The sequence below is a fragment of the Benincasa hispida genome, chromosome 10 (genome assembly GCF_027475165.1).
Source record: "Benincasa hispida cultivar pf3 chromosome 10, pf3_genome.v1.1, whole genome shotgun sequence".
Lineage (NCBI taxonomy): Eukaryota > Viridiplantae > Streptophyta > Magnoliopsida > Cucurbitales > Cucurbitaceae > Benincasa > Benincasa hispida.
The window spans coordinates 27,144,667-27,160,874 of NC_143487.1; the positions used below are offsets into that span (position 1 = coordinate 27,144,667).

Genomic DNA, 16,208 nt, shown 5'->3' on the forward strand with positions numbered 1-16,208 from the left:
AACCTTCAACAACCTAAGCGAGATTCGTGAGATTTCCAGGGTTGAAGTTTCGGCCTATGTATTGTTTCCAAGTTTTTCTTTGTTCGTCGAGTTCTCAATGTTTGATCTCCACATTAGTCGAGTTCTCAACGTTCGACCTCTAGACTTGAATTCCCAAAACAACAATATTTCTCTAATAAGTTTCAAAACAACAATATTTCTCAAGTTTTGAAAACAACAATATTAATATTAAAGGTCCGATTTCGACACTGCATGTCGAAAGCCGGGAAAGTTCTTCACTCTATGGAATATTCCACCATGGATTTCGACACTGCATCGAAGCTCATCAAGGACAAGCGAATCACCATCGTCGGTTTTCAGGAGTCCACTCTTGACCTCACCATGGAATGCGCCAATGCCAATGGTAGTTTTCATTTCCCCCCTTCGATTTTCCCCTCTCCTTCTCTCATCATCGCTTTCTTCTTCTTCTCTCTAACTTGCAGGCCCTAACAAACCCTGCACTGTGCTCTACAAAACTAAGCATTGGGCACTTCCCAATCTTCATCCATGGGGGATCCCTTTGTCTTTTCTTTACTTGAACCGATTCGCTGAGCTTCTGATTCCCAAACCTGGGGAAGGCTTCTTTCTCTACCTCCTCGCCGTCCTTCTTTCCCCAATTGTAATTGACATCTCTTTCTCTGTTTCTGTCTGTTTTGAAGTTTTAGGGCTAATTTCTTGTTGTGGTTTTGTCTTTGTAGAAATGGTTTTTCTCGAAGTTTGTAGAAACCTACGTGATGAAGAAGCAAAGGTTGGCCAAATACGGGATGGTGCCGAGCCATAGCTTTCTGCAGGGCGTCAGTTCTTGTTTTTTTGCAACATTGTCTGAGAAATTCTATGACAAAGTGGATGAAGGAAGCATTGTTTTGAAGGAATCTCAGAGTTTCAGGTTTTGTGAAGAGGGTATCGTGATCAAAGGAGAAACCAAACCAATTCCCTCAGATTTGGTCATTTTGGCTACTGGATTCAAAGGCGATCAAAAGCTTAAACAAATCTTTACTTCCTCTGCTTTTCGAGATTACATGACGTTTCAAGATTCGACGGTTTCCTTATACAGGTTTAATCTTCACTTCTTCTCAAAATCTTCATTTCTCCCTTCAATTTTAAACTGGGTTCAGCTGGTGAAGTATGATATTGGTAGGAATTAGTTTATATAACAGAACCAAAACTAGAAGAAAACAGGATGCTTCCATTCTAGAGCAAATATTATTGGATTTAGAGAGATGACCAACCTGAATCCATTTCATATAAAGTGAAGTATCTAAAAAAGTGACTTTCAACCAATTTTGTGTTAGTCGGATTCTCAATGAGCAATAGAGGAAAAATTATTCAACAAAGTGTTCTCATGAAAATTTGCATACTTCTAATAACCATTGGTTAAAGTACTTTTACAATTTCTGTCTTATACATCCAAGCACATTTCTAAGGAGTTCTCACTATTATGATTCTATGGGTATCTATTTCGATTAACCCATTCCTAGTGGAAGTTGATGGTTCAATTAACTTGTATTGCTCATTTATGATTAAATAGTCCTCACATAATGGTATGCTTCCATCACTGTACTAGAAAAGTTGTAGCAGATACTTTATGATTGAAATGATCTCATAAGCTTATAGTTTTCATAATCATATCTGTCAAAAAGTAAATACCCTGCAAATTGCTAGCCCATCTCCAAGTAAAGTGAAAATGCCTCGATGGAAAAACAAGCTCTTATTGTTTGGCTTGAGACCCTAGTCTTTATTCTCTTTGTAAATTCTAATTTTGATCTTACAATGTTAGCATTTTGTCTAGTTTTTCTTTGTAAACATCGAAAACCCAATAATAGTATCCGTTTGCTTTTGTTGCATTTGATCAGACTATGCATTCATCCCAAAATCCCACAGCTAGCTGTGGTTGGATTTACAGAGTATCCTTCAAACTCGTTCACCTCGGAGATGCGGTGCCGATGGCTGGCAGAGTTTATGGACGGCACTTTTAAGCTACCAAGCATCAAGGAGATGGAGAAAGACAGCCGAGTGGAAGAAGACCTTGAAGCATTACTCAGGGATTTTTTTACAAGCGAGCTTGCATTGCCATTTTGCATATTTGGTATTGCGATCAGCTGTGCAAGGACATGGGGTGGAACTGTAGGAGGAAAAAGGGTTTCTTTGCTAACTTGTTTCTGCCTTATGGCCCTTTAGACTATGCTTCCCCTTGAAGATTAGAAAAATATATACCTTCCCATTTCTCTATCATATCCAATAAAAATGCATTGTCATTGCCATTGTCATTCCCCTAATACAACCAATGCAATTTCAAAGCTGTTTTCTTTTTTCTTTCCACTCTCGAGCAAAATTAGTTAAGATTAACTAATTTTAGTTCATAGAATAAAGTTTATTCGTTACACGCATTACATGAAAATCATGAAAGGCCAAAGAAAAAGAATGATAAGTCATAACACTCGGTCGATTACCTCCAAACTCCAAATCACTTGTGATAGGTTGACAAGACAAATTAATTTAAAGTTTCATTGAAAAGATGCAAAAAGTTGTTCAAATTGTAAAAATAGTATGACAATTTTTTTAAATTAAAAAAAAATACTAATTAGCAAATGTTCAAAATGTCCATGCTCACAAAAAATTTACAGAAAAATGTCACAATCTAAAACAAATCCAAAAAGAGTTAAATCAATGTAAATACACTTTATTTAACTGTTTTAAAGGTCACTATCAAGAAAATACAGATAAACAAAAAAGAAAAGAATAAAAATTAGATTGGTGAATAAATAGATAGATTTCAGCACATTTTGAAGGTAACCAACAAATTGGTGGATTGCAGCAGAAAAAGAGATTAGCATGATGGTGTGAGGTTGAAGTAGAGAGTGAAATAAGAAGAAGAAGAAAAAAGAAAAGATGGAGATTGTTGGTGATCGATGTTCGCACGAGGTTTTCCAACTTGGGTTTGTGTTAGTGTCGATGTTGGTTTGATGCGTTGTGGTTCGATCTCTAACTGTTGATCTTCTGATTCTCTCTCAAATGCATTTTTTGGGAGTGTAGGAATCATTTGGTTGTAGGTGAATTCTCTTGGGCTTTCTGAAATGTAAAATTGTTGACCCCAACAAATTAGGAGAGCTTCTCAATTTATCGAGTTCTTTGGTGGACTTCGTGGGTTTGATCTTGGTTAGTACATTGGCCTGACCCTTGGACCTGATTAGTTGGACTTGGGCTTAGTTGAAACATTTGGTAAAATTCAACCTATTTTTGGGCTTAGTTGGATTTTAACCCAAATAACAATATCAAATTGGGTCAAATTAATCTGATTCAACAGTTATGATGAAAACCACGTGACGTCATTAGAATTTGTCTCCAATTTCAATTTGGGACACATGTCAACTCCTAATTGGTCCCAGATTTGATTATTTAGAATCTCATAATTAATTTAGTGAATGACGTGACAATTTGTGATTGGTCCAAAATTTCTCATTCAACAAATGCCCATTTTCGAGATTTATGCACATATATGGTTGGATGAATTTCGAGAAATATAAAGTTGGAATCGAAATTCAAATATATCTGTTTTTGAATTTGATCTCAATTGATGCGTCAATCAAACTGTGAATTTAGTACATAAGTTTAACTCGAATGTGGGATAAAATGTGGATTATGGCTAAATTTTAATTTGAGATTTTACCCTCATTTGATTTGAAAATGATATAAGCACCTAAATTTGGATGAATTTGATATAAAATTTGTTGGGTTTTATGTCCTAAAAACTCGCAGTTTGTAAAATGATAAACATTTTCTATTATCAATATACTTGTTATTCATCTCATAAATTATATGAAAGTCTAAATCCAATAAACTAAGACCCATGACTATTGTATGAGTACTTGAACTTTATGTGGAGACATAAGAGTGGATCAGGTTCGAGTAAATAGTCAAAATGATCTATGGTACATGAATGAGGTTGAATACCTTATTCTTGTAACACCATTGGATGCGACCTACTTTGTAGTTGTTACAAAGAGTTGTAAAGTGCTACATACGATGTGATCCTAATTCGTACATTTATGATAAGAAGTGGAGGCATATTATGCAATGAGTTTGCATAAGATCAGGATCAAGGAATAAGTCACTCTTACTTTATAACGCTGTTTACTGTTTAAGACTGACTATTTCACCTAGATGACCTAGGTTAACTCGATCTTAATCCTGAGCTAGTTATGAACTCCTGTTTGTTCGAGATTATCCTTTGATCTGCAAACGGTGAGAGTAGTCCAACAGCACTGCTCAATAAGCTTACCATTTTGGGGATAAGACCGAATGAATAGTTGGGGACATAGCCTTGCAAGATGAAGTTCACGCCTACCCGATTTAGGGATAGGAGAAAGGTTGTTCTCTCAAGTACTGAATCCAGGTCTTGAACAAGGGGCCCCACCCTCTCACTGGGCTGAGAGAGTTTGGTTTGATGATTGGATCACAAACCAGTTGTTCATTAGAGGATGGACTTGAGGAATAAGACGTAATCTCGAGGGTAAAATAGATATTTGACCCAGCCGTTATTACGAACAACCTGTGAAGGGTCGACTTGCTGATTATGGTTAAATCATGTGGACATAATATATCTACAGTGAGGGGAGTGCAACTATGGGCTTTAGTGGAATGACCCATTAGTTAACGAATGAGGATTAATTTGGTCTATATGTAGGTCCGCGAGGTCCCCCTACTAGCTCGTAACGGACTAGCTCTAGAATAGCGTGATAAGTTAATTTGAAACGTTCAAATTAGAATTAAGAAAATTAGTAATTATATGAGATATAATTATGTTTAATTTTAGAATTAAACGGTATAGGAGAATTTATATATTTAAATATGATTTAAATATATAAAGATGGATATGTGTTAAATTTAATTTAATATTTGATATTAAATTAATTAAGTTTTATTTATTAATTAATTAATTTATGAAATTAATTAATTTTCCATTTTTTAAAATCAAATAGTTTTATTAAATCAAAATTTGATTTTTAGATAAAATTGAAAAAAGAAACAAAAACACATAAATGGAAAAATGGATTTTTCCATTATCCATCACTTAACTAGCTCACACATAAAGCAACCATTTGTCTTGTCCTCTCCAAGCATGAGCTGCAACTCACGCAGCTCTCCTCTTTGTATGTTGATCTGCAATATAATGAGAAGATTGGAGTGAAAATCGGGCATGCAATCTACAGAAATTTGAGAGAAAATTCGGTTTGAAGAATGGTTCTTCAACCATGGTTGCTGCAGTGAGCTTTTCTCCTTCATCCCTTGATTCAAGCTTGTTTTGAGTCACACAATTCAATCTAGAGCACCAAGAGAATAGTGGGGAAGATCTTGAGGTGATCTACAACAAGATATGGAGAAGATAGCAGCGGGGGATGGAGCTTTGAAGAAGTTCTACAAGAGGTATGTCCTGAAACCCATTTTTATGCCAACATTAGTGAATTTGAATGCTTAGATGATCTTTGTGCTTCCGCTGCAATTGACAATCCTATAAAATTTGGAAGATGCCCAAATTTGAAATTTACATCAATTTTAGATTTTATCCTTAATTTAATTTGACTTGAGGATAAGAGTCTAAATTTTGATGATTTAGATTTGGGATAAATTTTTGAATATGTCCAAATTTTAAATTGAGATTTTATATACAATTTAATCTCAAATTGATTTTTTTAAAAAAAATAAAATTGAAACATGACCAAATTTATTTGAGATTTTATTCCAATTTGATTTGGAAATAGGATAAAAGCTAAACTTGATTTCAAATTGCGATAAAATTTGGAATATGACCAAGATTTATTTTGAGATAAATTTGAAACTTTATCCCTAATTTAATTTTGCTTAGAGGATAAAAGACTAAATTTGAATGATTTGAACTTGGGATAAAATTTGGAATATGACCAAATTTTAACTTACATTTTATTCACAATTCAATCTCAAAGTTGAACAATTTGAGTTTGGATAAAATTTGGAATATGGCCAAATATTAATCTAAAATAAATTTGAGATTTTACCCTCAATTTGATTTGGATTGAAGATAAAAGCTAAATTTGATTTGAATTAACATAAAATTTGGAATATGATTAAATTTTAATTTGAGATGAATTTGAGATAAAATTTGGAATATGCCCAAATTTAAAATGGATGTAAATGGATTTTGATATCATTTGATTTAAGGCTAATTCATTCAAACTCACCAAGAATCTTAAATTCAAATTTAAAAGATAAGATATTTTGATTCAATCTTATCAAAATCTTTTAAAAAGATAAGATTTTATTAGGAAATCCAAATTAAATTAGGAATTTGAGTCCATCTTGCCCTCTATAAATAGAACTCACCACATACATCTTTCTCATTCTCATCTTCCACTCCTCTATTCTCCTCTTTCTTTTCTTTCTTCTCTTTTTTTTTTTAATTTCTTTTTCTCCTTTCCTTTTTGCTTCTTGTTTTTTTTTTTTTTTTTTTTTTTTTTTTTTTTTTAATACTAACTTGCCCCCACATTTTTTTTTTCTTTTCTCCTTTATAGGAGCTACAACTACTTAATTGAGGGAGTAATCCCTTTCCTTTTTTGCCAACTCATCAGTATTTTTTACAAATGTTGAGTTTTATTATCACTATTATTTTTTATTTGTTTGTTTGCAACAATGTCCCATTGCATGACCGTCTCTTTGACAAACACAGAGATGACCCAGAAAGGTCTAAATAACCCTATTATACTACCATTTCTCGATTAACATAGGGATGACCTCCGAAAGGTCTAACAACCCCTATTTGATCAACATAGGGATACCCCAGAAAGGTCTACCCTATTATATCACCACTTCCTGATCAACATGGCGATGACCTTGGAAAGGTCTAACAACCCCCATTTGATAAACATAGGGATGACCTCGGAAAGGTCTGCCCTATTATATCTCGATCAACATGGGGATGACTCCGGAAAGATCTAACAATCCTCATTTGATCCATATAGGGATGACCCCGGAAAGGTCTACCCCATTATATCACTACTTCCCGATCAACATGGGGATGACTCCGAAAAGTCTAACAACCCCCATTTGATCAACATAAGGATGACCCCAGAAAGGTCTGCCTTATTATATCTCGATCAATATAGGGATGACCCAGAAAGGTCTAACAATCCCTATTTGATCAACATAGGGATGATCTCGGAAAGGTCTATCCTATCATATCTCGGTCAACATAGGGATGGTCTCGAAAAGGTCTAACAATCCTCATTTGATTCACATGGGGATGACCCCGAAAAGGTCTATCCCATTATATCGCCACTTCCCGTAACAGGGGGATGACCCTGGAAAGGTCTAACAACCCCCATTTGATCAACATAGTGATGACCTCGAAAAGGTCTACCTTATTATATCTCAATCAACATAGGGATGACCCTAGAAAGGTCAACATAGGAATGTCCTCGGAAAGGTCTATCCTATTATAACGCCACCTGATCAATATAGGGATGACTCTGGAAAGATCCAATAACCCTATTTAATCAACATAGAGATGACCTTGGAAAGGTCTAATAATCCCCATTTGATTAACAAAGGGATGACCTCGAAAAGGTCCAATGACCCTATCACTCTTATTCTTTTTTTTTTTTAACTATCCTTGAACCATGTTGTCGAGACTCATTCCTTTATGGCGCTTTTTGCAAAACAATGATTCACTTCGCCGAACACATATCGTTTGGCAAGAGATAAGTTGTGATTCTTGGAGCCAAAGGTCAGCCAATAAAGGATGGACTTAGCTTTCTTGTGGCAAAGTAATTAGCTGGCCCCTTTGCGGATTGCTGGATTTGTGTATTGTGATGCCCAAAAATCTCTTTCTTATATAGGAGCCATTTTTTTTTGTTCTCTTTGTTTTTTTTAATGACAAATTCTAATGCTTGAAGATTCCTTTAACTCTCTACTTTTTTTATACAACGGAACTCATATTTTTTTTTTATCATGTGACTGAACTTAAATTTCTTTAAGCTACCTACGTACCTTTTATAATGACAGGGATCAAGTCATGATGTAATTTAGATTTTTTTTGGGTCGTTCACTTTTTAAGATCATGTAGGCTAGGAGCAACATGCACTCTTATGATAAGGAGTTCCTCGCCATTTTTTTTTTTTTTTTTTACATTTGTTAAACATAAAACTTCTTAAGAAACTTGCCATTGATTGGGTAGATTCTTAATCCATCTTGATCAATGATCTTGTATGCTCCATTTGTGTAGACCTTTCTGATGATGTAGGGTCCATCCCATTTAGGTGTGAACTTATTTCCCATATGCCTCGTCGTGATGATGGGTCTTCTTACAGCAAGCACTAGATCATTGACTTGAAAAAATTGAGGCTTTACATGCTTATCAAAGGCTTTAGACATTCGCGCTTGGTAACATTCCAATGCTTGTTGAGCTTCTAGTCGTTTTTCATCAAGTGCTTCCAATTCTTGAAGATGTAGCTTTCCATTGTCTTCTGTAGTTGTTACAGGCTAAAATGCGTGTGTCTACAAAGCATAGGGACAATGATGAATATGAATCATACAAGCTCATGTTGCCATAAACTTGATGACGTAAAGATGGAAATGGAATGCGGATGTTGTGTTATGCTTATTCACACTTTATGCAATACTACTTCTAGATATATGCGTTGTTAACTATATGCTTGTAGTATGCAGTGGAGTAATGCGTTGTCACAAGTTTCCTTGCGTTGAAACCAAGTATAATTCCAACACAAGTTTCTCAGAGGTCGAACACAGGGATTGTTGTTGTTAATGTGTTACTTTTTGTGATATATGCCGCCGGTTTTTACAATTAATAAAGGTTGTGTGTTTGTACAGGAAAGTAAATTGCGGTAAAGTAAAATTGTGCAGATAAACTAAAGTTGCGTTAATAAAATAAATTGCGATGAAAATAAACCTAAGCTAATGTGATACAAGATATAAGATACATGATATATATGATACTGAGTTCGAGACTGCTTGTGAAGTTTATACAAAGGATGGTGGTATGCGATGACATGTCTTTATGGATGAATCAGAAGGAGAAAGAATAATTAGTACAAATGTCACAAGTTTGATAGTTGCGTTAAAGATGTAACTAAAGTTCTACTTTCCCTTGGCGTACACCTCTCGGTGATCGGCCGCATTCCCATATCTCTATGGTGAAACAGGGATGAACGTGGTGAACGCAAGGTTGCTTCCATCTCTGGAAGTATTTATCGTTTTAGTTAACGCATTCTTCCAACCCTTTCTCGATAGGCGGAATAGCATCTTCACTTCTGCTCTCACAGGTGAAGATGTTGTCTAGCATGCCTTAGCTAAACATAATTATTTCCTTATCACAGATTAATTTACTTACTTAATTCTTACTAATTACCAGGGGATTAAGAAAACATCATGGAGAAAGTGAAATATGGATGAACAGAAATAGACAGAGAGATGATAATGGAAACGATCATAACAATTAATACTACGATTAAGCGTCTGATACATGGTGTGAATGATAGAGATTAAGAAGATGAGTACAAGTGATGAAAAAAGATAGAAACAAATACAGAATAGTGTCAACGTCTTGACACAGATATAGATGATGATTTTGCTTGCCGACGTGTGGAATGGATGAACAGAAGAGCTTTCCTCTCATGTTTGCTCGTCTGGTAGAGGTGACCTTCGTACAAAGCTTTGACGGTAGGGATTGGAAGGATTCTTTGCCCGGAGACTCACCTCTCGGCCTTGTCTCTTAATTCTTCCTGGATCTACTCTGATTAGTCGCTTAACCAGTCTCTCTCTAGATCAATATGTACACTTTTCTATGTATTCAAGCATCCTCTTTCAGTGGAGTTGCTGGAGTTATTTATAGGCTCAACTTGACTTTCTGACTTGTGGTCCCGACTTTATTGTTAAGGCAGTTCCTGAAATGGAGTGAATATTCCATCTCTAGTACTTATCGCTTTAGTTAACGCATTCTTCCAACCCTCTCTCGATAGGTGGAATGGCATCTTTACTTCTGCTCTCACAAATGAAGATGCCATCTAGCATGCCTTAGCTATACATAATTATTTCCTTATCACAGATTAATTTACTTGCTTAATTCTTACTAATTACTAGGGGATTAAGAAAACATCATGGAGAAAGTGAAACATGGATGAACGAAAATAGACAGAGAGACGATAATGGAAACGATCATAACAATTAATACTATGATTAAGCGTTTGATACATGGTGTGAATAATAGATATTAAAAAGATGAGGACAAGTGATGAAAAGAGATAGAAACAAATACAGAATAGTGTCAACGTCTTGACACAAATCTGGATGGTGGTTTTGCTTGCCGGCGTGTAGAATGGATGAGTAGAAGAGCTTTCCTCTCAGGCTTGCTCATCTGGTAGAGGTGACCTTCGTACAGAGATTCGATGACGGGGATCAGAAGAATTCTGTAACAATCCGACCCCTAGGACTTAAGTTAGGCCGTTACTAAACACATGCATGCATGGAACTTAAAACGACACTCTGTTATGGTGAAATAAATGCTAATTAAATAAGGTAAATTTAAAAGACTTTACATTTAATTTCAAATATTAAAAACAACGGTAGTGTACCCATAAATCACAAATGATAATAAATAAATCTAGAAGCGATTCTTAATAGTAAATTTTAAACATCAACACTGAAAGCTAAGAAAAACATGAAAAGAAGTTTAAATCTCATGAGCGGAAGCATAAAACTGGTTCTAGTAGCTCGATCACGAATTTCGCTTGTCATTCGTCGGCGCGTCCCTACTCTTACCTGAAACATAAACATGAGAAAAGGGTGAATATAAAATACTCAATAAGTAACCCCACTACTGGGGTCAGGCTAGGCATCTATGCCCTTTAGATGCCTACCTCTAGTAGAACATATAAACTGCTCTAGTCCTCATGGGACACATATACATGAAAAACTTATTTCTATCCTACTGTAGTTAAGTATGTCCACTACCTCTAGTAAGTCCCGTAGGATCCACAACCTCTGGTTAATCTCGAAGGAAATACAATCTCTTATATACGCATGGTTATGCATATACCTCTTTCGTATACACATAACCCACTTAATGTGTACCTCTTTCGTAAACATGGTTACGTATACACCTCTTTCGTATACACACAACCCACTAAATGTGTACCTCTTTCGTACACCTGGTTAAGTGTACACCTCTTTCGTATACACCTAACCTACTGAGTATGTACCTCTTTCATACATCTAGTTATGTATATACTTCTTTCGTATACACATAACCATGTCAATAGTTCTTGAACATCTTCTGTTACTAGTAACTCCATTTTAGCTTATCCCTTTTCAACCTTTTATTTCAGTAAAAGATTCTTGTGTTAACACAAAGTTTCATACCAATCACCTATGTAAGCTATCTTTCCATCCAACTAATATTCGCCTAAAGTTCCACATGATAATAAGATATTTTTCTTTTACACCAAAACAAATTCCTTGTTTCCCCTCATATCAAGCCTCCAAACCATATTTAACTAGAAGTATTAAATTCCTTTCTTTTTCCAAAAGAGTGAACTTTCTTAGATACTTTTCTCTCTTTCATACTTATCTTTGGAAAAAAGAAACCACTAAATTCAAGACACCTCTTTTTTTTTCTTTTTCCCACTTTCCAAGTGGAACATAATCCCTTTATTAAATTATATCTCACTTAACTCTTCCATAAATCTTACTTAACTCTTCCATAAATCTTATCTCTCTCACTAAGAATTTCCATCTTGTAGAATTCTTCTTTACCAATTTGCATACTTTTAAACTCCAAAAGACTTTTGTTTCTCCAAATTTGCCTAATTTGGATCTCCTATCACAATGAGGCTATGGGTTTAAGTCTAGATATACTAAAATAATCCTTCAACCTAAACAAATAACACCTTACTATCCCCTTTAAGCCCAAAGTAATGTCCAACTATTTTAGCTTCCTTTGATGATATCAACTTACCTAGATATTCCAAAAGAATTCTTCATATCATCACATATACTTTACCTACTCCATCAAGTCGTAGTATTACCCAAGTGATTATGACTTATGAATCCTTTCTAAAATTCTTCTCGAAATGTTGGTTTTTTTTTTTTTAATATATATCTCAAAACCTTTAATAAATCCATCGTCTCTTCTTTTTGTCCTTCATATCCATAAAACAATTTTTTAACCTTATTTTCGAGAATGTGCCATGTGAAGGAATTTATATATACTCCCTCCAATTGCACCACAAAACATAACACTAGCCCTTAATGAATTCTCGTCAAGACAATTTCATTCTTGGGCTTAAAAATATACATACCTTTAATTTTAAACTATAGTTTCATCAACCCTTAAGATCTCTGAACTAAGGTATATGTATTTGTTCGTTTCTAACATAACTTCCATGAGATAAACTAGGCCAAGTGACCTCATAATTTATTTTATTTTATTTTTCCTCCTTTTTGTAGTGTCGTACCTGATAATCCTCTTATAATTTCTAACGAGTCACTGACTTAGCATTAGAACATAACTGGTGCATTTAAGCAAAACAAATATTTTAATGCACAACTATCATAAAACTTGTAATTAATAAGACATACCTGACGATGACGAGGAATCCGTTCATGGGCCACAAGGACAATCTGGACTTACATAGTAAGTCAGTCTACAGAACCCAAACACATGGGCTCTGATACCAACTGTAACGAGCCGACCCCCTAGAACTTAAGTTAGGCCGTTACTAAACACATGCATGTATGGAACTTAAAACGACACTCTGTTATGGTGAAATAAATGCTAATTAAATAAGGTAAATTTAAAAGACTTTGCAATTAATTTCAAATATTAAAAACAACGGTAGTGTTCCCATAAATCATAAATGATAATAAATAAATCTGGAAGCGATTCTTAATAGTAAGTTTTAAACATCAACACTGAAAGCTAAGAAAACATGAAAAGAAGTTTAAATCTCATGAGCGGAAGCACAAAACTGGTCCCAGTGGCTCGATCACGAATTTCTCTTGTCATTCGCCGGCGCGTCCCTACTCTTACCTGAAACATAAACATGAGAAAAGGGTGAGTATAAAATACTCAGTAAGTAATCCCACTACTGGGGTCAGGCTAGGCATCTATGTCCTCTAGATGCCTACCTCTAGTGGAACATATAAACTGCTCTAGTCCTCATGAGACACATATACATGAAAAACTTATTTCTATCCTACTGTAGTTAAGTATGTCCACTACCTCTAGTAAATCCTATAAGACCCACAACTTCTGGTGAATCCCGAAGGAAACACAATCTCTTACATATGCATGGTTATGCATACACCTCTTTCGTATACACATAACCCACATAATGTGTACCTCTTTCGTATACATGGTTACGTATACACCTCTTTCGTATACCCCTCTTTCTTATACACATAACCCACTGAATGTGTACCTCTTTCGTACACCTGGTTAAGTATACACCTCTTTCGTATACACCTAACCTACTGAGTATGTACCTCTTTCATACATCTAGTTATGTATATACCTCTTTCGTATACACATAACCCACTGAATGTGTACCTCTTTCGTACACTTGGTTAAGTATACACCTCTTTCGTATACACCTAACCTACTGAGTATGTACCTCTTTCATACATCTAGTTATGTATACACCTCTTTCGTACACCCCAGATCCTCTCTATAAATGTAGGGATGCATACCTCTTTCGTACACATGGTTAGGCATACATCTCTTTCGTATACACATAACCCACTGAGTATGTACCTCTTTCATACACCCCAGTACCCTCTAGGTATGTATCACGTTCATACACACTAGCCCTAGTACATCTCTTGCATAATCCGCTCTGCTCCTCTCCCTATGGTCGAGCGTATTAGTTAGTACTAGCGCCCTTGGACGTGCATCACTTTCACGCAGTCACATAGTCTGGAAAGGAAAAGAGATTGCATCTAACTTCATATTACATATAACATTCACCTAATCATGAATCCTCTAAAATCTCCTGATCAAGGTCAAGTTAGTCAACCTCAACATACGTAATTAATCTAGTATTAATGGATCCACTCTTGTATATCACTTTCATGCACTAACTCATGTAACAATCAAACATTTGAAATTTCATAATACATCATATAACTTACACACTTTCATAAGAAATCACATCAATAAGCACATCAACAAAATGCTCCAAATTTCACCTAACTTTAAGACATTTCCATAGTAGTGTCGCTTAACTCATAATTTAGGATCATGCCTAATCGTCCTTTTAATATATCTCATAAAATTCTAAATCATGCTCATACATTAACATACTTCAATCATATTATCACATGCTCATATATCTTTTCTAAACAGTCTATTAAATCTCATAACAGTCAAAATTATCCTTGTAACTAGTCTTACAATCCTCAACATAAATCATAAATTTATCGGCACAAAGGTGGTTCCGGTAGTAAGATTTCTTATCTCGAAGTCAAATTCAGATATTAATCCAAGCAAATAGTCTCCAACAAAATAAATGCTGAATGTAATTCCCCTAATACATAACATAATACTAAATTTCAATTTTTGGAACCAAGACCCAAACATACAAAATTTAATCCAACGATCAGTAATTAACTTACCCAAACGAAACTTTATCAACAACAATTACAAGATTTCGACTCCAAAATCTCCTCTTAACAGATTTTAAATCCCACTGAACAACGACTTGGAACCTTCAAGATACAAGAGTTAAGTCAACATTTAATTCACTAATTAGTGGGTGCCCAGAAACCAACAACAAGGACCACAATCCTTACCAATTCCTTGCCCGCTCTTATCTCGAACCAAATGGACAGCAGGCCCTTCCTTCCAAATCTCGTCCTAACATTAAACCGCAAAGAATATGGAAAAATAAAAGTTAAAACTTACTGGGCATCCCAAAATCCTTCAAGGACTCAACGAAACAAAATGGACCTTACCCCAAATCCAAAAGTTCGGCGAAAACGCATGCATCAGTGACCGGCTGGCGAAAACGCATGGGCGTCGGCAGATCTGAGAAGTGGTTGACGGTGGCAACAGCCTACGCGAGGCGTACAGGTACATCAAGGAAAACATGCGGGCATCGCGGTTGGACTGGTGATGTGGACGTAGTGGCTTGAGCGAGGGGCGACGCTAATGAACCCACGAACGACACGGACAAGAACCCATGAGCGTTGCTTGGCAAAATCCTCGATGGCACGACTGGAACCCACAAACAGAGCGGCTAGTCGACTGGCATTGGCTCACGAACGCGTAGGCAAGGGATGGCGAGGGAGCGATGGCTTGGCGTGGCGGTACGGATGGAGTCGAGGGCATGCGGCGGCTAGGGTTTGGATGAAAAAGATGAAGACTGGGGGGGGGGGGAGGTCGTGTGTGTGGAACAAAAGGGAATAGGTGTTTTGAAAATAAAAAGAAATAGAAAAATATTTTAATAAAAGAAATATAATAAAACTTTATTTTATTTTATTCCATTATATTTTATTCCCTTTTTATTTCTATCATTTCCTTCAAAACACCAAAATATATATGAATATATATATATATTTTTAAAACTCTTTCCTTCTTTTCTTGAAATTCCAAAAATTCAAATTAAATCAAATTCCCCAATTTAAATTAAATTTTTGACATAAACCTAAAAATCAAATCAAGTCGGCATAAAATCTCAAATTTCCTTTAAACAAACTGAATTCCAAAATTAACAAAAAAAAAAAAATGTCTTCAATTAATATAAAAAAATGTTGAATTTAAATTAAGAAAAACTTGGGATGTTACAGATTCTTTTCCCGGAGACTCATCTCTCGGTCTTGTCTCTTAATTCTTCCCGGATCTACTCTGATTAGTCGCTCAACCAGTCTCTCTCTCATATTAGTATATACACTTTTCTATGTATTCAAGCATCCCCTTTCAGTGGAATTGCCAGAGCTATTTCTAGGCTCAGCTTGACTCTCTGACTTGTGGTCCTTACTTTATTGTTAAGGCAGTTCCTGAAATGGTGGAGTGAATATTCCTTCTGTTACGCAATCAATCCCGTTTGAAATGCACAACGGTCAGCTGTACACGCATCAGAATCCTCCGCAATTGCGTTGCTCTTTATATCTTCGATTGTTTGCCC

General features: G+C 35.5%; 2 protein-coding genes across 8 annotated transcripts; one reads left to right on the forward strand and one right to left on the reverse strand.

Annotated features, from left to right (window-relative positions):
• Positions 1-269: 269 nt before the first annotated feature.
• Positions 270-2,336, forward strand: LOC120089007 (putative flavin-containing monooxygenase 1). Its single transcript, XM_090306212.1, has 4 exons — positions 270-403; positions 483-658; positions 738-1,093; positions 1,893-2,336. The coding sequence occupies exons 1-4, from the start codon at positions 283-285 to the stop codon at positions 2,215-2,217; spliced, it is 978 nt and encodes a 325-aa protein (XP_090162338.1). The 5' UTR covers positions 270-282; the 3' UTR covers positions 2,218-2,336.
• Positions 2,337-10,228: 7,892 nt separating this feature from the next.
• Positions 10,229-15,605, reverse strand: LOC120089383 (uncharacterized). 7 transcript variants are annotated; one of them, XR_005485160.2, is made up of 4 exons: positions 15,037-15,513; positions 14,875-14,938; positions 14,698-14,790; positions 10,229-10,493 (listed from the first exon to the last, which is right to left on the reverse strand). XR_005485160.2 is itself a non-coding variant. In XM_039046833.2 (4 exons), exons 1-4 carry the CDS (start codon positions 15,064-15,066, stop codon positions 10,352-10,354), a joined length of 318 nt encoding a protein of 105 aa, XP_038902761.1. In that variant the 5' UTR covers positions 15,067-15,448; the 3' UTR covers positions 10,229-10,351. The 7 variants fall into 7 exon arrangements, 1 of the variants encoding a protein (XP_038902761.1); XM_039046833.2 differs by having other exon boundaries at positions 14,886-14,938; positions 15,037-15,448; XR_005485159.2 differs by lacking the exon at positions 10,229-10,493 and adding an exon at positions 10,599-10,845 and having other exon boundaries at positions 15,037-15,605.
• Between the last annotated feature and the right edge of the window lie 603 nt (positions 15,606-16,208).

What these genes read in the sequence shown, in the direction of transcription:
- LOC120089383 (XM_039046833.2), bottom strand. Translation starts at nt 15,066, where the DNA reads ATGCGTTTTCGCCGAACTTTTGGATTTGGG. An exon ending in GCCGAACTTTTGGATTTGGG is followed by an intron (nt 14,939 to 15,036) that starts GTAAGGTCCATT and finishes GTTTAATGTTAG; the next exon opens with GACGAGATTTGGAAGGAAGG. An exon ending in TTGGTTCGAGATAAGAGCGG is followed by an intron (nt 14,791 to 14,885) that starts GCAAGGAATTGG and finishes TGTATCTTGAAG; the next exon opens with GTTCCAAGTCGTTGTTCAGT.
- LOC120089007 (XM_090306212.1), top strand. Translation starts at nt 283, where the DNA reads ATGGAATATTCCACCATGGATTTCGACACTGCATCGAAGCTCATCAAG. An exon ending in GGAATGCGCCAATGCCAATG is followed by an intron (nt 404 to 482) that starts GTAGTTTTCATT and finishes TCTAACTTGCAG; the next exon opens with GCCCTAACAAACCCTGCACT. An exon ending in CCGTCCTTCTTTCCCCAATT is followed by an intron (nt 659 to 737) that starts GTAATTGACATC and finishes TTGTCTTTGTAG; the next exon opens with AAATGGTTTTTCTCGAAGTT.